The sequence below is a fragment of the Pseudopodoces humilis genome, chromosome 9 (assembly GCF_049639895.1).
Source record: "Pseudopodoces humilis isolate 2021_Gansu_Grassland_sample_001 chromosome 9, ASM4963989v1, whole genome shotgun sequence".
NCBI lineage: Eukaryota > Metazoa > Chordata > Aves > Passeriformes > Paridae > Pseudopodoces > Pseudopodoces humilis.
In genome coordinates, this window is record NC_142208.1 from 28,349,097 (window position 1) to 28,374,594 (window position 25,498).

The 25,498-nt window shown below is 38.4% G+C and overlaps 1 protein-coding gene across 3 annotated transcripts in view; it reads right to left on the reverse strand.

Annotated features, from left to right (window-relative positions):
* Positions 1-25,498, reverse strand: part of CCDC186 (coiled-coil domain containing 186) — a 35,513-nt gene that overhangs the window by 4,367 nt on the left and 5,648 nt on the right. For 2 of the 3 annotated variants that reach the window (XM_005520759.3, XM_014250436.2), the window contains exons 2-15: positions 16,618-17,308; positions 14,192-14,318; positions 12,071-12,199; positions 10,939-11,151; positions 9,962-10,081; positions 9,301-9,405; positions 8,914-9,012; positions 8,082-8,168; positions 7,242-7,384; positions 4,601-4,856; positions 3,834-4,023; positions 2,701-2,781; positions 1,471-1,681; positions 205-424 (exon numbers count right to left, since the gene is read on the reverse strand). In XM_005520759.3, coding sequence (XP_005520816.2) covers positions 205-424; positions 1,471-1,681; positions 2,701-2,781; positions 3,834-4,023; positions 4,601-4,856; positions 7,242-7,384; positions 8,082-8,168; positions 8,914-9,012; positions 9,301-9,405; positions 9,962-10,081; positions 10,939-11,151; positions 12,071-12,199; positions 14,192-14,318; positions 16,618-17,291 — 2,655 coding nt within the window. In that variant the 5' untranslated portion in view covers positions 17,292-17,308. Of the gene's footprint in view, positions 1-204; positions 425-1,470; positions 1,682-2,700; positions 2,782-3,833; positions 4,024-4,600; positions 4,857-7,241; positions 7,385-8,081; positions 8,169-8,913; positions 9,013-9,300; positions 9,406-9,961; positions 10,082-10,938; positions 11,152-12,070; positions 12,200-14,191; positions 14,319-16,617; positions 17,309-18,318; positions 18,364-25,498 lie in introns of those variants that run through there. The other variant, XM_014250437.2, reaches the window with a different exon arrangement.

Consider the following 25,498-nt stretch of genomic DNA (forward strand, 5'->3'; position numbering starts at 1 on the left):
GTAGCAGCCCATTGGTGCAGCATACTCTGAGGGTCTTAAACTAGAGGTACATGGCATCATGTCACATAACTCCCTGGTTAACCCTATGCCATCAATGGCACTAAATCACAATGAGCTGAATTCTGAAAAGCCTGTAATAGCATGCAGTGAAGGGGGCATCTGAGTACCACAAGAATGTGCAGAAGAACTGGCACAGATACTCACTTTCAATGTGATATTCTTCAGTAATGTATCTTCTAACACAGCCTGAAGCTTCCTGTTTATCTCTAAGGAGAGCTCCAACGTGAGTCCACTGTCTGCAGGGTGAGATGTATACAGAGATGCCATAATCCCACCACGCCTGCTCAAGTGTACTTTGTTGAAGTCAGAGGCCTCTGATGACAGTGTTCCAGCTTCTTCCCGCAAAATATAACTCTGAATAATTCTGGAGGATAAAAAAATAAAAACATCACAGCATTACAAGGCAGAGAAGAGTCAGATGCTGAAGTAACTTCAGATTCTTGACATAAGTGATTTTATTATCAAGCAGTACTGTATTACCAAAAAAGCAGTAAAAATCTACTCCTGCAATTTCTATGTCAGAGGAAAACCTGCGATACCAATAGTGACACAGGAAATGCTGGTAAGCCAAGAGACCAAAATATGCAGGATTTACTTATTGAAAAGTATTCTGAATAGCTAATAGGAGAAGAAAGGTAATTTAAAAGGTCTACTTTCCTTTGCTGAAGGACTCCAGATATGAAACCTTAACCTTTCTACACATGAGAAAAAAATGACAAAGTCACGTCACAAGTCTTCCCAAGTTGTGATCACATTCTGTGAAATGGTAGCAGCTGGACATACATGTATGGACTTATTAAACAAGGACTGTTCTTAACAGGCAATAGCACCTTCCAGAGGCAGCTTTATGCCAGCATTCCTTACCCTCCTAACTGAAGTTCCAGACATTAATTATCCTGTAAGATGAGATTTTCATTTAAGTGGAATCTTGTCTCACACATTAACCACTGACCACCTTTGGCTCAGATACATCATTTGTTTGATATATATACCAAAGTACCATCTGGAATAATGCAGATTCTCCTTCCAAAACAAACACAATCAGCACCCTTTTAAGCACATGAGGATTATGGACTCTTCTGTTAGCCATTGGCAGTAGTCCACCTCAAACCAGCGACCTGCTGAGCATTTTGTTCCCAAAAACCCACTTGTGACAGTTTATTCCTCCTGAAAAAATTCAGTAATAGTACTAACAGCCAAAAACTTGGCAATTATTATAATTGCTGGGAAAAGATAAGGAAAAAAAAAAACCTAACTAATTCCATCTTCGAAATCTACTGTCACTGCAATGTTTTTACTGTTTTAAATGTTTTCATTTAGACAATTACTTTTCTTACACAAAATCCAGAATACTTGTCTAGTGCATCAGCTCAACACTGAAAACCTGCATGGACAGAACACAGCACATACTTTGTTTTTTTCCTGATTTCCTCCACCAGCTGTTTAATGTGATCCTCCATAAACTCCATCTTCTCATTTTTTCGAGCATGTGCCTTCTGCAGCCTTAGTATTCTTTCAACCAAGACAGCCTTGTCCACCTCTGGGAAGCTGTCCACAGCCACTGCAGAGCCAGTGTTCTCAGGCGACCGATCCTCGTTGCTGCTCCGCGCGTTCAGGGACCCTGCCAACGCATCAGTTTTTGTAAAAACTCCTTCAGATCTTAGGAGAAGTGTCCCCAGCAGAGTAGTGCATGCACTCACTACTGGTCAGGAGCTGAGGATATCTTCCCCCAGGATGCCAGTTCCCCTTTATGTTAGTGGGGTTTTCTCTAAAGGATCCTTACGGTGTTTAAATGTGACATGCTGGGACTGCCTACTGTGGGTGCATTGCCTTCGGTGTAAGTGTGCTGCTCCCTTCAGGAATGTTCATTCCCACTTAAACACCTTCATCTAAAATTTACTCTGCACAAGACTGAGCTGATTTTAAGTGTGTGTTTTGGAATAAACTAAAATTACAATACTATGAAAACTGTACAGACTCACAAAAGCCCTATATATAAACACTCTGCAGCACTGATCACTTAGAGCTTGCAGTATTTCCTTTACTTTCTGTTATTCCTTCTAAGCATTTGTCTCTCTCACACAGTGAGATTACAGGACATCTGTACAGAACTAACCCAACTTAAAAGCCAAAGATATCAAGGAAGGAAAAATGCTGTTTTCAGTTGTAAAGATCATTGCTTTAGTTCTAACTGGATAGAAAGTAATGAATATTACATAAACCCACTGATGTCTCTAATGATGCTAATTGATTTCTCATTTACACAGTTACAACTGTCAATAGGGCAATTAAACAATGTTGGAAGCCACTGCTCATTTTTATTTTGCCTCTGGCAGCATGTAAAAGGTCCTCTATAAACTGGAGTCCTCTTGAGCTTCCTCCAAACATAAAAGCAACAAAATATAAAGGCAGGTATTTAAAAAGAACCAAAATATATAAACATCATACTTTAATCTCATAATAAGCACCTACAACTGCAGTCAGCCAAGTGCATTTTGGTGCTTAGAGGCTATTTTGTCAGTTTTAATGGGAGGCAGCCCACACACTGAATATGCACAAACCACACAAAGAGCAAGCACACTGTGGCAACCTTGTTAAGACTGAAGGGCTGTTTGGCAGCCCTGCTATGTGCTCCATTACCTGATGAACTGGAACGGCTCCCCATGCTGCTGACTTCTTTGTCATAATTACCATTTTCCATCTGATCCAATTTCCTACGTGCTAAAAGTATTAACAAAATGATGATTACCAATAGCAGAGTAAGAAGTAAAAATTACAGGGTTACCCAACATACAGAACCTCTAATCATCTCTCACCTGCACTAATTTAACATGACATGACAACTGAAAGACAATGTTAGCAACTAAAAATAAAACCCAAACAACTTCCTATCTCTCTCTGGCCTGAGCCATGAAGCACCTGGATGTAACACCCACCATGATCCCTACACACTGCTGTAGTTGCCAGTTGAAGGGGTAATGTCATATGTAGGCTTAACTGGGACCAGTAAGACTTGAGTTTGATTTTACTTCTGATTAGGTCTGCCATGTAAATTACTACTGATGTTGGCAATTCTGTTCCAGCGTCTCATAACTGTACCACTACAGCAGTACTTGTGCCAGAAGTGTGTACTCATTCTGTAGGGATCAAGAGGGAAAGCACACACACAGCTGTTCTCATATGCACAAAAAGGGACATGGAACTTGTCTTGCACAGTGCCAATACGACCTCTTCTTCCAAACACACTTCAAACATATTTAATTATCGTCAAATCTATTTGCATTCAGAGTGTATGCATTGTTGGGTATTTGACGACTTCTATTTGTAGACAAAATTAGCCATCAGTCTCTCCACATCCAGCTTTAAAAATTGAAGTGTTCTGTTTAATGTACTAAAAATAACTAACCAGCAATTCCTGATACAGGCAGCAACTAGGAAACTTCTGAATATAATTTTACACAGACCATGATCCATATATATATATTTCAGTAGTCAGATACATCATAACAAAGACTAAACTCTTTTGAAGTAACTATTTCATTTTATGTCTAAACCCACTTCAAAAGTTACATTTTAGACTGAAAATTAACATAAAGGCCTGTAATTGCAGTTTCCACAAGATCTAACTTGCTCACTCTCATTGTCTTCAGGGACAAGGAGAGCTTGAAGGGTGACATTCAAGCAGTGAGCACACACAGACAGGACCTGAGTCTCTAACAGACACTGAAGGGGGTCATATATGGGGCTCACTCATAAGTGAAAATAATCTCCACCTAGCTGAAGTTGTTTTGTGAGGTCTTTCAGGTTTGCTGCATGCTTGCGTTTCTGGGTAGCGAGGTCATCCTTCAGTTCATCCACGTGGGTCTTTAGTGCTGACACTTCTTCCTGCTCTGAGGCCAGCTGAGCCTGCAGGGTCTCAACCTCTGATTTTCGCTGATCCTCCTCCTTCTGTAACTTGATGGCCTAAAATTGGGATTTTACTTTCAGTCATACACAAAGAAATTCTAGCCTAACCATAGTGCATGCTCAACATCCCTAACTGCACTTTTCACCTGGGAATCATTCACACTTCACACTTATTATTTAGGCTGAACACTAGCATTTCACATGAATAGTAAGATTCCTCAGCTACCTCCAAAACTTCTGCATGATAAAGTACAAAGTCACATTACTTTCCATGACACACTAAGTTTATTAAAAATTACATTTATCTGACCTGAGGAACAGTTTACAGTAATAAATTTCACAGGCAAATTAGAACCTTGTGTCTGTTTCAATTACACCTGCACAGAGAACAACTCTCTGCTCCCAAAAAGCCAGAAAGAGCAACACAGTGACACCTCCTCATTCCAGTGCAGTGTGCCTCAGGATGCCTTTCAGCTTGAGAACATGAGGTGTTCATATCCCTCTGCTACTAATGGCAGACTCAAGGAGCAATTGCAGTCAGGCAACTGAAGATATAAGGTGGCATTCATGTGCCACATCTTTATCTGCATCAGACATCTTACTAGAGCAAAAACAAACTGCCCACTGTACTCACCAGATCACTTTTAGCCTGTTGAACACATTCCAGCTGATTCTGCAGCTCTCTTTCACTGTAAGAAAGCTTATCCAACTGGCTCTGTAAGGAATTGTTTTCAGACTGAAGCTGTGCATTCTTACTGGTTAATTTCTCAGTGAATATCAATAGTTCAGATTCTCTTTTCCGACTACCTTCAATGTCCTTCTGAAGATCAGCAACCAGAGAATTGAAACCATCTATTTCTTCCTTTAAAGCATTGATTTCTTGTTCATCTCTGTCAAAACAATTGTATCTCATTAGGGATAACCTGAGCTTAAAGATATGAAGCTTTATTGCAATAAAAGCATTCAGGTCAAGTCCAAATAAGGCACAATTTGGGGAACAATTAATGACCCTGGGGTATCTATTAGTCACTGGATCATTTCAAATGTCAAGGCAGTTTTCACTCTGTTTCACAACATGCTGCAGTACTGAAATGACAGATTTCTGCATCCCACAGAAGACACTCGGGCAGTAGCTCCTCATCTCTCCATGTTCAATTTCTCCATATGACCTTCAGATCAGGGTACAAACAAAACTCTCGAAACCAGACCTGGTAGGTAAGAGGAAGGCTTGCAAATCCAACAAAGGTGGCAAATCTGTAAGAGGCCTTCTCTTTAAGAAACAGGGAAATGCTCCTGTTTGGATTTCTCTAGGACAGCAGTATGGTGATTCCTGACACATCCTTATCCAAGCCCTGCAGTTCTGAATCAAAGGGCCTGTCCTACTGCACTACTCCTCCCCCCAAAAACAAGTCCTTTCCTCTACAAACCAAGTTTTTGTTTCTACTGAAAGACTCCCATTAGGAAACTTTTGATCTATCCTATCCAATCCACCTGAGTAAAAAATGCTACATCTTCAGTTATCATCAACATTCTACAGAAAGTGTTTGACATTAATTCCAAAATTTAATAGCTGTTAACAATGTTACAGACTAAAAACATCCCTCTTTGCTCTTGCAATATTTGTTCATTAATTCTTCAATCATAAGGGATTTTATACACTTTTTCTAAAACTTCACTTTCTAACATCAGCAGAAAAAAAACCTCACCTTTCTCACAGGGAGTGTGTATATTAAAATTTAAAATTAAAATTATACAAACAAGAGCACACATTTAATTTCCTGACAGACATTGTAATTATAAGGAGGATCAATTCACTTTAAATCAACAATCCTGTATTGATTCATTTCTCCAAGACGAGCCGAGACACAGTCATTTGTGCTGCAAAATATCTCACCTGCAGCTCTCATTTAAAAACCTGTGCCAGAAGGGTATGCTTGTATTTTATATTTTCAAACACATTGCTTCATTGTGACAGGAGAAATCTCTGCCTAGCAGTCAGGGTTGGATCAGACAAAATTAAAGACCTAGACCATTCTAAAAGAGATGTCCAGCTTATCCTTAAAATTTTGCAAATGAAGGAGACCAGGGAACACTGGAGGTGAGCAGTATCCAGATCAGCCATGAAGTTCTTCCCAGCATTCAACCTAAAATCACATTCCTCCAGTGAACAAATATAGCTGAACACTCACTTTATAATATAGCCTTTATACATATCAGCATGTCTGCCTTGAAATCGAAATAAATGACAATATGAAATTTGATGTAGGGATAATAAATGTATGGGAAGGATATTGAAAAAAAATCCAAACTGAATAGGAATGAGAGACATATTTAAGCATGTCTCAATTACTGAGAGGAAAATATAAGTGGAAACACACACTTGTAGTTTCACACTTGGATTACAGTCACTTCAATTCATTTGACAAGATTACAAGTGAAAAATAATTGTTACTGATCCAAGTGTAGGCTCCAGTGGTTTCTAGCCCACAGCCGTTTCCCTGGGAAGGCTGATGACACCATGACAATACAGGTGACCAGCACACAGCAAATGGGAAGTGGTTGACTGCTAAACCCTGAGGAAGGCCTATAATTACAGAAATACTTTTCAATAATAAATAAGAACTGTTTACCAGCATAAGAGAGACAGGCATATAGGTGGATCTGCCTATTTGACATTTATCTATCTCCATTTATGCAACACCACTGGATCCAGCAAAGTGGCCAGCATTTGTATATCCCAGTCCATATGTACCACACAGACACAGGACCATGCTCAGACACTCCTGAAATGAGCCCAGCCCTCCCCTGAGATTATTTCCCTCACATTCTTAGATGAGCAAACTTTGATGCAGCAGAATGAATTCCAGTCCATTAGAAAGACAAGTGTCCCATATGCTGTCTGAGTAAAAATCTGTCAAGTAAGTAAAATTCTTTTCACTAAATACTTCCCATTCATTGACCACAATTTTAAAGCAATTTATCTTTCCAGTTTAATTGCTCCCTTCCATCTTTCAATAAAACAAGCACTGCGAAGACTGGAAATCAGGCACTTGTTATTCTGATAATGAGAGACACTAAACTAGATTCATCAATCTCAATCCCCTTGTTTTGTAAGAGGCCACCAAGGTTATCTTCAATATTAGCAACACTGATTTAAATCAGGACAAGCATTCTTCAAATTACAATACATTTAAAGTATCAATAACTTCAATAAAACAAACCCTTCCACATCTCAGATAATCTTTTAAATCATTACTCAAAGTGCACAGCTGTACCTCTGATGTTGATCCTGCAGCTGATCTACAGTTTTGACTCTGTCCAGCAAATTCTGAATCTCACTTTTCTGTCTATTTATTATTTCTTTGTACTTGGATAACTCATCTTCTGTTCTTAAGCGCTCATCCTCTAGACACTTTACCTAAATGGAAAAAAAAATAAAACCAGAAACTATTTAGTTTCACAAACTTCAGAGCTAAATTATTCTGATCATATGTCTAGACTGTTGTACAAAGCTCATGTGTTAATTTTTTGGTGGTTCCAAGTAACTTAAAACAATATCCCTAAGTATTTCAGATCAAATAGAGCCAGAAAAACAAAAAATTAAATACAAGCATGCTTAACTTTAGTTTTGTCCAAAGGCTCAAACTTATCAGCCTAATGGATCAGAGTCCACAGATATGATGTTTCCCCAGTTACTAAGGCAACCCCTTACTATGTCTTCCTCCCTTTTTCCACAGTGCTATTACCTCCTTACCAGAGGTCAAAACTCATTTCACAGTTAGGAGAAGCTTACAAGTATTTTACTTATATTAAATTTAGGAAATTTAAAATATTTGCAGGATTACAAATTAAAAATGTTTCTCAACTTTTCAGCCAAACCAGGTGCACACCGTGAAGCAAAACACTGCTGTGTTACAGATCAGCTCACAGTCCCTTAAAAAGGCTATCCAGAGTCAACAATTAGGTATTCTTTCTAGTCTCATGCCAGCCAATCTCTAATCACACAGTTTATTCCTGAAGAAGTAAAAGTCCAATTAGGAATGGAATGTATTCTTGTTCCAAAAACCCAGCACTGTGCCTTCAGCCCCACTCCAATCCAACTCAGCACACTTTACCTTTGTTCTCAGTGTTCGAAGCTCATCCATGCCTTCTTTAAATGTTCTCTTCAAGTCTTCCAGTTCTTTTATTTTTGCATGATGCACCTTTTTAGAGGATAAAAAGCTCATTGAGAAAACTAAATGTACAGTGGCACCTCAAAAAAAATAAAAAATGTAGGGCAATATAGGCCACTACAAAAACTGAGAGGGCCTGAGGCAGAACAGGTACTCCAAAGACTTGGCTTACTTCTTCAAAAAGGAAAACAAAACCTCAAAGCTTCTTTATTCTCAGGAGAACTGAGAAGAATAGGGAGACTGCACACTCTGGTTTTAAGCATGCAAATCTATGGCACAACAGGCCCTAAGAAAGTTCTGAGCAAACTGGCACCTCTGAAGATCGCATGTGCACAGATGAGCTGTGAGCAGATACATCATCATCATTAGAGAACTTCACTTTCGGGCTAGTAAATGTCTACAAAGAACAGAGGCTGGTCCTTGTCTCTCCTTGCCATATATCTTGGCAAAATACTGATCAGAGAAAGACTTGACTCAAATGAATTTATGCTTCTAATTACAGCAACATTCATGTTTATAAATGAAAGAGAAGTTATTTCACCTTCATTATATCATATTATCCCCCTAACTTTGTTTTTAAAAAGGTAGTACCTGGAGTTATCCCCCAAAAAGACAGTGCTGGAGGGCAGACACCTGGGAATTATTTTTAGACCACAAAAAAAGACAAAACTCAAATAATCTGGCGTAACTGTAAACATCTTAAAATAAGATGCTCAAAATTACAATCTCATGGAATTCTTAACCACAAAGTGGTCTCCACACACCACATACTTACCTCCAAGTGATCAGACTTCTCCTGAATTTGTTTCTCTAGTTCTCCTTTAGTTACTCGGAATTTTGCATCCAATTCATTTGATTTGATTTCTTCTGACTCCTAAAGGGATTGAAGAAATATAAGTAGATTTTAGAGTTTTATGTTTCCCTTTCTATTCTGAGTGTACAGACAGCTTTTCACATCACTGAGTCCTTCCTGTAAGCATATCTCTGATAAGCCTGACCATGCCAAGGAAGAAGCCCACGCTGCATGCCAATCAAGATAAACATTTTCCCTTTTATTTAACAACTTTCCAATAAAGTAAAAAACCTAGCTTAAGCTAGAAAGAAATGAAAAAGAAGATTCAGGCACTAAAAATAATTTGATCTCTTGAGAAAATGTGCCTACCTGATAGGATTTTATCATTTCTTGACAGTTTTTCCTTATCTGATCTCCTTCTTCTTTTGCTTCAGTTAATTTTGTCATTGCATCTTTGAGACGTTCTTTGGTTTCCTACAAAAATAGTAATTAAAAGAATGGGTTAACCCTAGTAAAACCCATTTACTTAACTTCATCTGAGAAGCACATTTCTCACAATAAAACTTTCCTTTCAGTCTAAAAGAATTAAGAAAACAAAAAGTCCAACACTATTTTTCCCCTTGCTCCCATTCAACTGTTAATTTATGTAATTCCATTTTACCCAACACTGAAGGCATAACAAAAGGATATCTTGTTTATGTGTATATTTTTAGATAGCACATTTAATTCTATCACTTAAAAACTAAAATAACAGCTATTTCAAACAAATAACCACCCCCAAAAAACAAACTTAACAACAAATTAAAATTTGATGACCAAATTAAAGAGAATCCACCAATACATTCTCCCTTCACATCCTTTCAACATTTCCATTTCAGTATCACTATTTGAGAGCACTATTCTGATTTTTGCTGCAGGTATTCAAACTAAATAGAAACATCACATTAGAAACAGTACATAAAAAGTAAATACTACAACAACTACATTACTCTGTATTTTCATGTAATGATATCAGCACCACTTCACGCACCTTGTGTGAATCCATTTCTGTTTTCAATTTGTTCTGAGCCCATTTTACTTTGATAACATGAGAATTGATTTCTTCCTTCAATTTTTCTATTTCTCTGTTGAGTCGAGTGGCTTCACCATCCTGAGAAAATTTTATAGGTTTTTTATAGAATTACATGATACAGTGTTTCTACAACAAAACTCCTGTCCAGCTATCAAGTTGGTTTCTTTTCTTAACGTCTGGGTTTTGCAAAATCATGCACATATTTCATAATGCCCAATAATCCTTTAATCCAGTGGAAAAAAACCCCATTAGTGTTGTGGTTTGAATAGCAAGGTAAGGCTGCATTCCTGTTAGTATATGTTAATGTTACATATCTGTGAAAAGATAAAGCACCACAGAGGTAATTTTTGTTTCAGAAGTGTAGTTTCTAGTCATTATTAATTTTTGGATCTTCCACATGAAATAGAATTGTAAAACACAGCTGTGAAGAATAATACAAAAAGACTGATCATTTAATAATAATCTCTTGATGCTTTCTAAAAACAAGTGGCAAAATTTTGGACGAAAAATTCTATTACTTTATTATCAATTTTTAGTAGTACAAAAGAGGAAATATAGAGTGAAAACACAGAAAAACAACAAAAAGACTGCAATAATTTAATGCCTTGCAACCTTTAAAAAAAAATCTGAAGCTAGGAATTACTTCAAAATCTAGATATCTGCAACAACTTGTCTTCTCAATTTTGTAAAAAAAAAAAAAAACAAACCCTAATGTTTCACAAACCAATATTCAGGGAAATATTAAAAGGAACTTCAAAAAGATTGTGATGAGACCTGAGTAACTTTTTCCCCTTCTCTTGGAAGAAAGGCACTTTCACAGCTGTCCAGCAAAACTAAATGAGAATAGGTTTCTTTTACCAAGTACAACAGCAAACAAGTGATAAGGTTGTTCTGACAGAGCTTTTAATCAAGTCACACAGCAGTACTTGGAGTACCTTAGTTTCAAAGAGCTGGTGTAATCTTCCTTTTTCCTGAGAAAGTTGTTTAATTTTATTTGTAAGCTTTTCTATTTCTTTGTTTGCATCTCTCAGTCTTCTCTCAAGGACCTCCTTTTCCTTTCGGAGGTCAAGTGACTCCTTCTCCCCTCGGACATATTTCATCACCATGGTCTCCTTTTCATGGCGAGCTTCCTCACATTTCTTATTTGCCTTGGAAAACATCAAAACACAATGAATCAAACCTTGTATTTCATAATTAACTGGATATTTGTAGTATTGCAGTGGAGTAGCATAACAAGGCAGAACTCAAAAGCTCCAGTTTGACAAAGACTAACATTCAATCCCTCTTAAGCACTGCAATTACTCCTGCTTCTAACACTAAATGTGTATCTAAGCAGCTGCATCTTTGCAGCTAAACATCTCAAATGAGTTATCAATACATTAGTAATTTCTTGTTTAGAAGGAAAGTAGTATAAAGTTTAGGAACAAAATAATTTTGCACCAGTACTGGTGTTCTGTCTTCCTTCATCCACATGACGACTGGACAATCATTATCCAGTGGCTTATTTTTCAGTTGGCTCCCTTTCCGTGGCTTACTTTTACAGATTCCCCCAGCACTAACAAGTTGTGCTTCAAATTAGAGAAAAAAAAGTAAAATCAGACACTGAGCTTTAGAATACATACAACAGAGAAAATATTTTAATATGATATTAAAAGGAAAAAAAAAATCCCAGATTTCAGTAATACATAAAGACAAAATATGAGCTTTGTGCTGGAATTGAGAGAAGTATTAATTTTCTGACAGCCTGTCTGAAAAAAGCTACTGCCAGCTTTTAGCTCCTTTTGAATCAAGTTCAGTTTACAGGTAAAGAAAATGAGATTTCCTTGAGGGCTGAATTCAATACATATAAAAATAGGTATTTTTTAAAAGAGTTATCAGGCACTCTGAACTGTTAACATCCATTTGGAAATTTACTGCTGACAGTCATCAAAAATGCATATATAACTGGACACGAGGAGTTCTAGTTTTGGAAATTTTCATCTTACATAGAGATCCAATATGTTTCCTACAAAAACCAAGTTTGTTCAATAATGTAGATGATCAGTTGTTTAAGTTTTTCCATATTACCTGTTCCATTCGAAAGGCCATCTCTTTATGCAACTGCTGAATAGTATTTTTGGCTGCTGCATCTTGAGTTACAAGTCTGTCTTTGCTAGCTTTCACTTCTTTATTAAGCTCTTCTATTCTTGCTTCCAGCTAAAACACAACATCATGATATAATTATAGGGAAAAATAACTCTTTGATCATGTTTTATGCAGGCAGGTGTATTTCACACAAAATTAGATGCTTCAACAGATATTTACCTGTATTTTACACTTGTCAAGCTGCAACCACCCATATCAACATCTAGCTTTGCATGACTACTAAAAGCATGAAAGATGTCAATTCTCATCTTCAGTGAGAGTGAAGATGCTTCAAACCAAGTAAAACACAAAGCACAGTAATTTACTACACAAAGTAACAGCTTGACAGCAAGTGCTGAGCTGCCAGAGCAGAGCTGGCTGCTGTCTGAGGTTGCTTCACCTTCCACCATTTTGTTCCTATCCTTGAGCCATATCCTTCACCATGCAAACCAACCATGCATCCATACTGATTTGGACTGGGAATTAATTCATTGAAAAATCTCTCAGCAAATAAAGATGAGCTTAGTCATCACGCTGGCACTTATTTCAGCCACCCAGTGAACCAAGTCCAAGACCCGATCCAGCTGAAGAATAATCCCCAGTGTTAACTGGAACACTTCCCAGAGCGTGCTCCCTGCCAAGCCATGCAAGTCCAGCAGGAGCAGAGTGGTGGCTGCAAAGGCTGTGACACTGCCCAAGCGTTGTTCAAATTGTGCCTCATGATTCTCCTCTTGTCCCAGGGGAAAGCCATGTCACCCAGGTTAGGGGGTTTTGCTTTGGGGGAGGTCTCAGGATTGGTACTGCAAATTCCGTGCAATCTCAAGCTGCTGTGTAAGAGGCAAGAACCACCTAATTTGCTTCTGTTACCATGACTTGACCACACTCTGTTCAGCTCTGCAAATGCATCATTTTCCAGAGACAAAGCTTCACATGTACAAGCAGGAAGGTACAGTTTGTTTAGAGCTGTGACTGCAACCATGGTTTCATTTACATAAAAGTTACCATAAAGCATTATTACAGAAATTCCAACAATAAAACACTACCATCACAAACGAAAAAATGCAAGTGTTTCACTGCAATGTCTCTCACAACTCCAGGTGCTATCAACATAAAACTATTACAGTCCAAAAGAGTATTTCTGAAATCACTTGCAAGCATGTAGTATCACAAACACCCTCACAAATACTTTTTTCAGAATGGAATAAAGCAACTGCTGCATGATAGAGCTTCATTAAATCATACATGACTCATGAGAGAGCTATCATTGAAATACAGACACAAAAGAATTAGGGAGTTGCTCATATGGGTTTATTCAGGCACAAGCAATTCCAATTTTTAGCCCAAAAATAACACTTTCCAATTCAATTTTTAATCACACCGTGTATTTTCAAATATTCTCTGAAATCAACTATGAATATATTACATGAATGTATTCCTCTAGAACACTTCAAGCCTGACACCCTGCTCTGTGAACAGATTTCTGTATGATGATGTAGACACCAACGAAGAAACCTGACAACCAGGATAGTGACCAGCACTTGGACAAACAGAAAGTAGTATTTTAACTCTTTCTCTTGCCAGATTTCCAAAATATAACCTGTAATCAGTTTATAAAGCTGGTCAGCCAGCTGCAGGGACATCAGCAGATAGCTGATAACAGACAAGCAGTGACACCTGGTATGAAACCTTTTCCTCCCACACTAAAACCAGCCTACACCATGGTCCTCCTTGGCCTGCCTTGGTTCTAACAAGCCCCTGAGAAAAGGACTGTATTTAGTACCTGCTACTACCACAGCAGAGACTTCCAGATACAGAACACTTAAGGGATGTGAATCCAGAAAGTCAGTTTATCCAAATTCACTAAAGGCTTTAAGACAATTTCTTGGAATACAAGAGTATATTTATCTTCTTAAAATGCTTAGGATAAGCAGCATGGGCATCCCCACCTTCTCTGTGCTACCAGGGTTTATCTGTTCAACAGTGACAACAGTGACATTAGACACAGGTGAAATACTAACCAGCACTTCTGTTTTGTTATCTGTGTACCTTTCGTTATCTTTGTACCTGTTTAATAATGCTGAGGTGCTGCTTTTCTGTTTCTGATCGTTTTTTCAACTCATCTTTTAAGTTGTCCTTTTCTGAGCAAATTTCTAAAATCAGTTCCTGATGCTTTTTATTTTCTTTAATCAATCTGTAAAGAAAAATAATTAAAGAGAAGGTACATCAGTACTGGATTTTTTTTCATTGCTTGTTTTCAATCTTGAGATACATAGTTTTTGCTCTTCGATCTGCAAGTTCTATTGGAAGCCAGAAGCCCTAAAAAAAAAAAATCATGAAAGCCTTACAAGAAAAAAAAATAAATAATGTTGTGCATGTGGAATGTAACTCCAAATCAGCAAGCAGCAACCTCCTTGTGAGGAAACTGCTCATTTCCAGCAGTTTAGGGTTGCTGTGGCCCATAATGACATGGGACATTTGGTAATCCTTCGTAAATGTTAGTAATTTTAAGGTAATGTAAGACAGTAACTTCCAGTCAGATAGTCTTACCAGTCATTTGTCTGAAAACACAGAGATTTCATTAATTTCATGGATTTCTCAGAACCCATGGAAGATCACAACTTGGTAAGAAACAGAATCCTGATTTTTTTAAGTCCTAAGTAGGTAACAAGTATCCATGCCCATCCATGCTCCTTTAAAGTTCAATTTTTAGCAATAGTTCCAGTTCAGCTGTTTGAAGCCAACCTGGACCTAGTTTGACATTCTAGCATAAAACTCAGAAGTTACATTGTCAGAACTGCTGAATAAACAGTCTCAAATGTATTGACAAGTTTGCAGATTCTATTAACTGATGGGTATTTTAGGCAACTAATTGCATGAATTTGTGGGAGGCATGCATTTACCTAAAAAAGATACTTAAATATCCCTTTATCCCTGCCCCTTTGTTGAAAAACAAAATCTCTGAACAAACTAGTCTCCTAAATTATAAGGAATTCAAAACCATCAGTTACAGACATTAACACTTGTGATCTGCTTTTTAATCTATTAATGTATATTCCAGGATTACAAATTCTTAATTCACACCACAGCTGCTCACATATATATATTTAGATCACAGGAGAAAACTGGGCTATTTCCAGAATGATGTTACACAAAATTCTCCTGATCAGGAGTAAGGGACAAAACAAACCAGAATACCCTTTGGACCAAACACAAAATGTTCCACAGCAGTTTCACACTCTTGACGTGAGTATCCAAGTATAAAATGGTTGCAGCTGGCCAAAAAAAAGACATGTTTCTACATAAAGCCTTCTGCATGTATATAGAACATACACACATATAAAAACACTTGTGTCTAAGCAAGTAATTGGTCTATGGCTGAAAACGCTGTCCTGCCTCTGAGTTTACCGTGAATAATTACAATTCTTTACCTCATGGTCTCCTGGAATTACCCCTCTCTACACACCCACCACTTCAGATTCCCACTCCTCCTCTGTAACTTCTGAATGTCTAACTGTGCATTCTCAGCTTTCCTGTCATCAACTGACTTTCCTCACATGGATGGTTTCTGTCAGAGGTTAACTGGTGAAATGCAAGAGAATACTTTCCCTACTGGGAATCTCTCCCTATATCTGGTTTCCCTTCCTTTGATGTCCTCCTATATCATGGTGTTGGAGAGCCTTATAAGAAAAGAAGGACACTCATTTCCAGCTCTGCAAAAGGAAATAAAGTTAAAGGAATATAAAGGAAATAAAAAAAGTTAAAGACTACATTTTGTTAGCAAAAAAGTCATTTCTGAAGAGGCAACCAAGTATTAAACGCCAAGTAAGGAATCATGAAATCAAGCAATGAACTGGCTTTTGATGAACAGAAATATTCATGTTGAATACTGCCTAGTAGAACTATTAATCCCAGTTTATTATAGTAACACTTATAAGCCATGCATTTCAGAAGTCCTCTTATAAAATGTGCAAAAAGTAGTTATATGACATTTCCAACTAAAACAATACTCTCATCTGATTAACAGCTTTGCTGGATGACAACAGATTGAATACTACTTGAAAAAGAAACAAGTAATTTTAAGCATAAATAAAATGCCCATTGTGGCAGTTAGTATTTTCAAAGATTCATTTCTCCACAGACACATATGGACTGAATGAGTCCTAGGCTATTTTTAAATCACCATTACTGCTGCAGTATTTAAGTAATTCTAGACATTGGCAAGCTATTCAATTACACAGTTGGCTATTCAATTCCTGCCAAATCCTGCAAGAATGCAGACATCTAAGCACACACTTTTATTTACAAGAACATACCAAAACTAAAAATGATTCTTTGATTAAAAGAAAGTTTTAAAGAGCTCATTAACTATCCTCATATCAACTCAAGACAACTTGCTTCAGACCAAATTGCTGTACGCACGTGCACACAACATGCAGCCAAAACTGTTCAGCACACACCTCCAACTGTGACGCACATACTCAAATACTCACTTTGTAATAGTTTGTTCTTGCTGCAGGTATTTATCTTGCACACATTTTTCAAACACAGCCAAGGCATGTTCACCCTTCTGCACACCATTGGGGAGCTTTGGTTCCTTTGAAAAATCTGTGGAGAGGAGCTCAGACTCTATTTCCCTTAGCAAATCCTCCTGTGAGGAAGTCTGATGTATTGTAGAAATAAGCTTCTTTGTGCAGTCTGTGTCGTAAGGGCTTTCTGAATAGATTTTATCACTCGATTTTTTCACAAAGTCAGTTTCCTCCCTTAGATCCTGTAATATTTCCATTAATGATTGTTCTGTCTGGTTAGTTTTTGGATGGTGTCGTTCAGGTTCTTCACAAGGTAGATGTTCTGGTTTTGTGGAGCTTTCTGCCTTTCTTTCACAGTGGGCATTGGCAGAGGAGCCTGCCCTGCCACACTGCTGCTGTCCTACTGCTGGGGCCCCATTGCTGCTGATGCCAACAGCTGCTGCATCCTGATCTGAGGACAATGAACTCAATTCCCTTTCCAAGACGGTGGCATCCCCTCCAGTGCAACTGATGATTGGGCACTCCTCCATTCCAGGTGTTTTGTCAGCCTTCTCATTATCTGGGGACTTGAAAGAGGCATCATCTGACAGGCTGACTGGCTCCAGTGTGCTCTGCATTTCTGGTAAATATTCCTCCATACTCTTCCTTTGGAAATCTAGATGGAGAATTCATATTACAACATATTATACACAGTAACAGAAGAGATTGAGATAGGGGAAATAAAGGCTACCAGAAAGTAAAATTCAAAGTGCAAAAATATTCAGATATATTATACAGAGTATAATCTTGTTGATCTTTCAGCCCAACTTTTAAGTAAATGCTCCAATACAAGTTCTTCTAAGAGAATGTGTGAATTCAGGGATAGCAAACAGGAAGCAGAGATAGTAAAGGCCAAGACAATAAAAAAGCAGAACTTTTTAGAATTAATAATTCTATCATTTAAATCCGCAAAAATTTCAAGTAATCACTTCAAAAAAAATACTTCATGACAATAAATAACCCAAAATAATTAAGCATCCAGGGTCTTACAGCTTTCACTTCCCTACACATGATTTGAAAGCAACAATACATTTGACTTACTCATTTTCACAACACAGGGTGACTCCCCAGTCCAGCCAGCATATCCAGTTTCCTTACTGTCATGTCCTTACTGAGCATTCATACAGAAAAATGCATCTGTACCCAAGAAACTAAGGGAAGGGGCTGGGGGAGGATGGGGGTGAGATTCTCTTCTCCCATCTGTTTTCAAGCAACCAAAATCCCCTGTGGAAGAGCACAGATGGTCTGTGGCAGATCTGCTCTCTCAAACAGTAGCTTGCAGAGCAAGGACTTGAAAAGCTCAGCAGAAGCTCCCTAGAAGCACTAGAAGGACACCTTATTGAGATCCAAATAGTCAGAATAATTATGGTAGAGCCTGGGTATATTACTGTATCTTCTTTTTCAGGAATCCCAGATGGTCCTGTATCTGAAAAGACTACTGTCATTTTTAGCAAGCACAGGAAGCCCTTATCTCCACTGGGAGAAAATCATTACAGCAGTCCTAACTCTGATATGCAACCCTATCCTCCTACACTGGATAATTTAGACTATTTATAAACAAGGCCAACTTTTCATTTATAAATTCAACTCTGCTATTCCAAGAGATACCTCAAAGAAGGTGCTTACTTGCCACATCAAACTTGTTTCCATCCTTGCTTTCTGACTTGCTCAGCTCTCCCTCACACAGCCACACCGTCTGAGCCACTCAGGTACTTGCTCCATGCTCCTCCCTTTGCCTCAGCCTGAAAGGAAACACCTTTGTGCTCTTTGGCTTCACTCAACTCCCCCAGAGTGCTGCCTTATGAACCAACACTTCCTACTGAGGTTCACACTGTTAAAACACAGGGGTTTAATGAATCCCATTAGGCCTGTCACCAACTGCTACCACAGTCACCTTTCACTGTTAGACACAAAAAGCAGCTCCAGGCCATCTCTTTCTACCAGGAAACACCACCCCACAAAACACCGGGCTACAACTGGCCTTTAATCAACAAGAGGGAAACACATGGAAAACTGAGCATTCAGCTGACAGTATGGAAGGGATCATATCACAGCTGGACAAGAGTCACAAATCAGCAAATGAGAACCACATTTTAAGTAACAGGCAAACAACTTTTCCTTTTTTTTTGTTTCCAAGCAAAAAAAATCCCCAATGATACAGCCTCTAACCCAGTACAAATCAGTAGGAACCAGAACACAAGTGGTAATGGAGAGGTACAAAGGAGCACAGAGATGGGGAATGAGAGTGTCTATACAATGTGACAAGGATTCCCCCATTCTACAAGCAGACCTTCACTAGTGTTAATAAAATCCCTGATTACCCTTTGCTTCAAAATATTTATATTTAGGTCAACACTGGAACCAGCAAATCCCACTGTTTGGTTTGTGCCGTCCAAACAAATGCTCTTTTGGAACCCATCTATCCTTTGATAACTTCTGCTAGTAATAAAAGTTCACAATGTACTACTGTTATTCTCAAACAAAACAAACCCAACTGAGTCTCAATGTCAAAGTGAACATAACTGCAAGGAAAAGTATTCATTTTGATAGTAGCAGAACACATTAGTTCCTACTTAATTAAAATGCTGTTAAAAACCAATGCTTTCAGACTAGTGCACTTTAAATAATCTATTAACAGTAAGATAATTTGCAAATGATACAGTTAAGATGGAAGGAAAATTCACCTTCTAGTATCTGTTCTCTCTTATCAAAAGTAGTTTATAATCCATACACTCAGCCGTAAAAGATACTGTATTAGCATAAAGCTGAGGAACTGGTTTTTAATCTAGTAGTTACTCCACTCCAAGAACTTGATGCTTTCTCTGGAATGATCAGAGAGTTTTTTTTACCTCATTTTAAGCCTTTTTTAAAGTACCTTCTGAAGTGTTACAGAACCTCCCAAAATGTGCAGTTGTCTGATGTACTACTGCCTCAAACCTGCTTGTGACTGCCCAGCTGCTGCAGTTCCCTTCCCACAAGAAAGGGAGTGGTAAAATCAAATACATGAACTTCCACATTGGTTGTTAACATAAAATTTCCAGTCCAGTCAGCAAACTGGAAGGTATTTATCTCCATATGGAAATAACAAGTGAAAAATACAGCCCTGTTAAGAGAGTACATTAGGAAGGTCACTAGGTTTCCTTTTTATTGTGTTACTTCCTTCTGTAAATAATCCTGTGAATTAGTATTACAAAGACTAATCTACATGGAAGCAGAAATACAATTATTTGCACAACTCAGCCACTGAGGAAAAAAAAGCCACTGACTCCATATCCATAATAACTTAGTTATTATTAATCATAAATAAAGTGTAGGTTTTATATCAAACACACGAGGAATTTGAGTAATGATTATACAAATCAGTTAAAGCATAAAAAGTAAATTATGGTGATTCAGTGCTCCCTGCAGTCGTACTTTAATTTTCAGTGGTACCTAGAATATAATTTACCACATTAAGTTCACAGTCTTTATGATTCCAGTAGACTGGATTTAGCCTTATCTGCCCAAATCTACCTCCACCTATATGCGTCTATTCATGACATACATAGTTCTTTTGTCCCCCTACTGTCACTGAATAGTATTGGCTTTTATGTTCTAATTACTAACACTTAAACAGAAATTAAATAATTGATCACAGGATCACAGTTTATTTTCACACCAGAAATGTCCAGACAAAGAAGTCATGTGGAGCAGCTGTCAATGCAAATTCATACTGATAGTCAAATGTCTCTTGAATATTCAAAGTTTGTTCTGCCTACCTTGGGCAACTGAATGTAACAGATACTTCCTATATAATGCCAAAGACAGAAAACTGCAGTGATGTCATTGAAGAAAAGACTCATGGTTTGTAAGCAAAACATTTTGTGTGATTGCCAGTCTAGCAGTAGCCAGTTGAGATGAAATGTGCTAATATTTGACTGTTTCACATCAAAAATACAAATCCATCAAGCTCCAGATAATATTTGGACACCACCTGATAGGAGCTCCATGCCTTTCCAGGTTTAACATCCATCTTGTATTAGCCTAGTCATCCTTACAAATTACTTTTTCAAAATTAGGGATGTAGTAAGGTTGTGTACACTGCATTAAGGAAACACAATAGTTTAGTGCCTCTTATGATGTCATCAGAAGGCACCAAAAACAATCAAAAAAGGTTGACTTGACAGAAGCAAGTGAACTGGCTTATATAATGATACGCTTAAGCATCAAACAATCAGTGTGTTGAGTGACAGCAAAGTGCTGGGTTCTTGCACTGTTTTGCAAAGCTTCTACCTTCAACCACCGCTCTGCTCCTTCTTTAGGCCTGCCCATCATCTTGACAATAGGGCAGAAGTGTGATGTTTATCTCACTTGAAGCACAAGTCCCTTCTGCTTCCTGTGCCACAGGAACGCCTCAAAGCAGCACTGAGTGGCCCAGCCCAAGCCTGCTTGCCCACATGCCATGAATGACTGCCATCCATCTAGGGCAGCATGTGGAAAGCTCTGTCACTGCCTTGTGACACTTTCTGCAGCTGTGACAGGACTCTTAGCCGTGACTGGACTCACATAACTGGTCTGACCAGTCATCCTCCTCTGTTTTACAGCCCAGAATTAGTGTGACACTCAAACACATCTTCCCCATAGTCCTGCTCCTTTACAGCAGAGGAGGCAGCTGGCAGTGTTTTCCCCCAATGTAGTGACACAAGAGCCATGCAAGTGGAAATACATCAATTCAGATCCTGGTGATGAGAGCAGCAGGAATGAGGAATAGGAGCACAGCTCAGCCACATTTGCAAAATATCTCCCTATACATCAGAATACAGGCGAGTTGTACCCTTTAAAACCAAAACTGCGTTTTTTTTAATAGCCAGTTAAAACATCTGTTTTTCTCATCACAGATGTGTTCTTCAAGGATGCAAACAGCATACATTTCATCGTTATTCACAAAATTAAGTTTAAATCTGCATCAGCACATATGACCTCCAATGTAACATCTAAAATGAGTAAGTAGTTAAATAGCTGGCACAGAACGTAGCAGTAAAGGCTGATACTGGCAAGGGTTACAACCATTTATCACACTGCTTAAACTAAAATGTGCTTATCTGCTAAACTGCTGCTAGCACAACTGACTGGAATCAAAGGAAGGGAGCAGAGAGCTTGCCAATGGAGTGTGTGAACAGCACACCAGCTTTTGAATACAAATGTCTCCCAGGTATGTCAGGGAATGCAAAGACTCAGGAAATAGCAAATTTTTAATTCACTTTCTGTTACGCAAGAGAAACACCTTCTATAAACCGCTAACCAAATGATAAAATTAAGAACAAATAAGACAATGAGTCATTTAAGCTCTTCAAGGAAGTACCTGATACAGTCTAAATACTGATTATCCTGGGAGAGCATCAAAAATTTCAATACACACTCCTGTAACATGCCAACAAAAGGAAGAATAAAATTATTTCCAATAGCTACTACCTTCAGCAGCAGTCCAGAGAAGATTATGCTGTAACAGCAAATTCTCACTTCAGAGTCCATCCACTGGCACAGAGAAAAGCAGTTTCGGTAACACTCAGTCCTCCTCTTCCCTCTGCTGAAAGTATGTGCACTCCTAACTTCTTAAGGAAGCTGTTGGCACCCTCATCCCTTGGCTGTTCATGCACTGTACTGGTTGAAAATCCTTCCCCCCATGGCAATACTGCTAATTCTAATTAGGAACACCACCTTTCTAGCTCTAGCCTGCTATCCAGCGAGTACAGGCACATGCCAAGGTTCTGGTATGTTTTAATTTCACATTATGCTATTTCAAACTGCCTGTCTTTTCAACCCTCCTATTGAATGCAAACGTGATTCTTTTAAATCCCTGACTACAAAGGTCTTTGCTAAGCAGATGCACTACTAATGCTAGCATTTAATTTCATAAAATGGATAGAATTTGACCCAAGCATTCAATCCTTATGTTGTAAATATTCAAGGAGGAAATTACCTTGTTTCAGCCGATTTCAAAATACATGTGAGATGACAGCTAAAGAAACACATTAAATGATAACTATAAGAAACTCTGAGATGTAGCTCTCAAGAAGACTTCACTAAAAGGGGAAAAAAAGAAAGTGTGCCTTGTCACCTAGTAACTATCACAATGGGGCTCTTTACAACAAACGGATTAAAGAGTGACAGAAGTGTGTGCCTGGGTGGTTCTGTAAGCAAACTTAAGGTCAAGGTCCTGAGAAACAAAAAAAATCACTGCTTCAAGAGTAAAAAAATATATTTACACCTCAATGCCTAAAAATACTGCAGAGAGAGGGGTAAAAAAGGGCAGGAAGGAATAATGCTTCACTGGTGTGGCCATGTACAAAACCTTGTTCAACCCAGGCTTGATATGAAAGTGAAGAGCATTGAGATAAGTGACTCTGAGGCACAAAGCCTTCTGAAAGGGGAGTAATAAGAACTTAATACAGCAAATGCAGTTTACTGGACACCAGACACATTCAACTACACATTACATAACATAATGGCCAGTAGGAGTCAATTATTTTAGCTCCTTTCAACAAGAAAGGGTTTTGCATCATCTTTGGATGATGTTTTCCACTCCTGGCTGTGCTCCTAAGAGAGGCCTTGAAGTATAGTCACTGATGAAGAGGGAATCATCTACTCTCCAAAATGTACACATTCAATCCACAAAATCATGAAAAAGCAATTCTCACATCAGCTCAGACCATACATGCTCTTTATCTCTGGATATAAAAAAAGCATCCAGACAGGTTTTATAGGATATGAAACAGGCTCATTTTTAAACAGAAATATGAGATAGCTTTCCTCTTTCCATTTCATATCAGTCACTGCAGAGTACTCAAATTTCCTTCAGTTACAGACTAAAGTCTCAAAACTACTCAAAGCTGCCATAGAGTTGTGATGCATTTCAAAGAGCAGGTGGGGGACAAGGAAAGAAGTGATGAAGTGCTCCATCAGTCACAGGCAGATGACTCCAACACTCAGCAGTGTCCTAAGTACCATGACATGGCCTGGCAAGCAGCTCAGTGACAGAAAAACCTGGTGACACCAACAAAAGCAGACAAAGTTCCCAGAAGTCCCTACTGCTCTTATAATGATGCCACCTCAGGGCTCAGAGTTGCTCTGTCACTGCAGTGTGAGCTGTAAACTTGTTATGGAATCATTGCACACCTCTAAGCAAAGTCCACGTATTTACAGGAAAAACCTATCTAGAAAATAAGGCCCTTGAAATTGCTTCAGAGCAATTCTCTTAAAGCTGTAATATGTGATCTGTACTTCCTGGTTCCTTGTCAAGAAGTGGATGATAGCTCACAAAATTTGTGCTGTTGCACTTTGTTTTCCATGATGGCACATTCTGAAGGTAAGTTTCTCTGCAAATTCATCTTATAAATCCAAGCAAACATCCTTAAGCAGTAGTCTCCTCAAATGCTCTGTAACTCTCAGTATCCTTCCATATTGGTTCTGGTTTCTGAACTCTGCAGTTCAGGTTTAGTGTCCAGTGTCAGCAACCAGAAGGGATGCTTGTCCTTTGGAGAGTTTCTTATGGAGACAGCTAGAAAAGGGGGTTATTCTTAACATCCTCAGACTCCTCAGTGAGAGCAAATAATGACTTCTTTTCCCTAGTACCACAACAAAAGACTGGGCAGCAACACATAGCTCAAATAACCAGCTGTCTGTCCCAGGCACTTTTACTGCTCTCAGTAAAGCATTCCAACTGATTTTACAAACATCTCTGCTCTTCTGTGTCCTCTCTAATTCAACCAAAAATGCCTGTTTATGGGTTTATAGAGATTTTTGTTTGCTAGCTGATCCTAATGTTGTAGAAGCAAGACATGTAAAAAAAGCTCCATTTTGATACTGAAGATGTTGGATGCAGACATCTATGAATCCTTCCAGTTTTGGCAAAACTGAATTCAGGAAAACAGTTTAGGAAGTTAGGATAGAGACATAGAGTTTGCCTACATATATAGAAAGTTGTGGGATTTCCCTCTGCATAGCCCAGTGCCAGATGAACAGAAAATTCTACAGCCCAGCTAAACCAGAGAGAAGTGTAATGCTTTCACAATGACTGCCCTGATTGCTCACCTGCAATACTTCAGAAACCTATGTAGAGCGCTGAAGCACCTGAAACTGTAGCTGGTCTAAAGAGATACCAGGTATGGCTCCTTTTTATTACTCTGGCTTTCTAATAGCCCTCCAATCAAGAGGCCTGTTCATTGATAAAATATCTGAAAAAAGTAATACTTTTAACTTAGTTGTACAATCTTTCAAAGATTAGCCAATAATAAAATAATAAAGGTTAAAAAGCCAAGATACACACATCAAAAGGCTACTAAAAATCTCCAAACTACCAGCTAAAACTAGAACTGGGAGATCTGGCAGACTTTATTTTTTTTTTTTACAATGAAAAGCATTATCCTCATACAATTTTAACTGCAAAGAAAATACTGACTTTTTTCCTTTTTCACCCAATAGCAAATTAAAACGCAGTCATGTGAATCTGCAAGAGGAAGTTATATGCATTTCACAGCTGTTTTGAAGATTCACACTTACACCTCAAGAAGTCACATTGTAAATCACTGTCCCATTACTCCAGCTCTCCCTCTATCAGGTAAAGCTCTCAGCAACCTGCCCAGACACACCTGTGGACTGGACTCAGCTACAAATGAAACATCTACTATTTCTTACAGTGTTCTGTGTCTTGACCTGTAAAAGCACTGAGCACAAGTAGTTCCCCATCTTAGCAACAACGTGGAGGTGAGCTGAGACTTCTGCTCTTTCTGTTGGAATGGAATCTAACATTTACTTCACATGCAAGCAA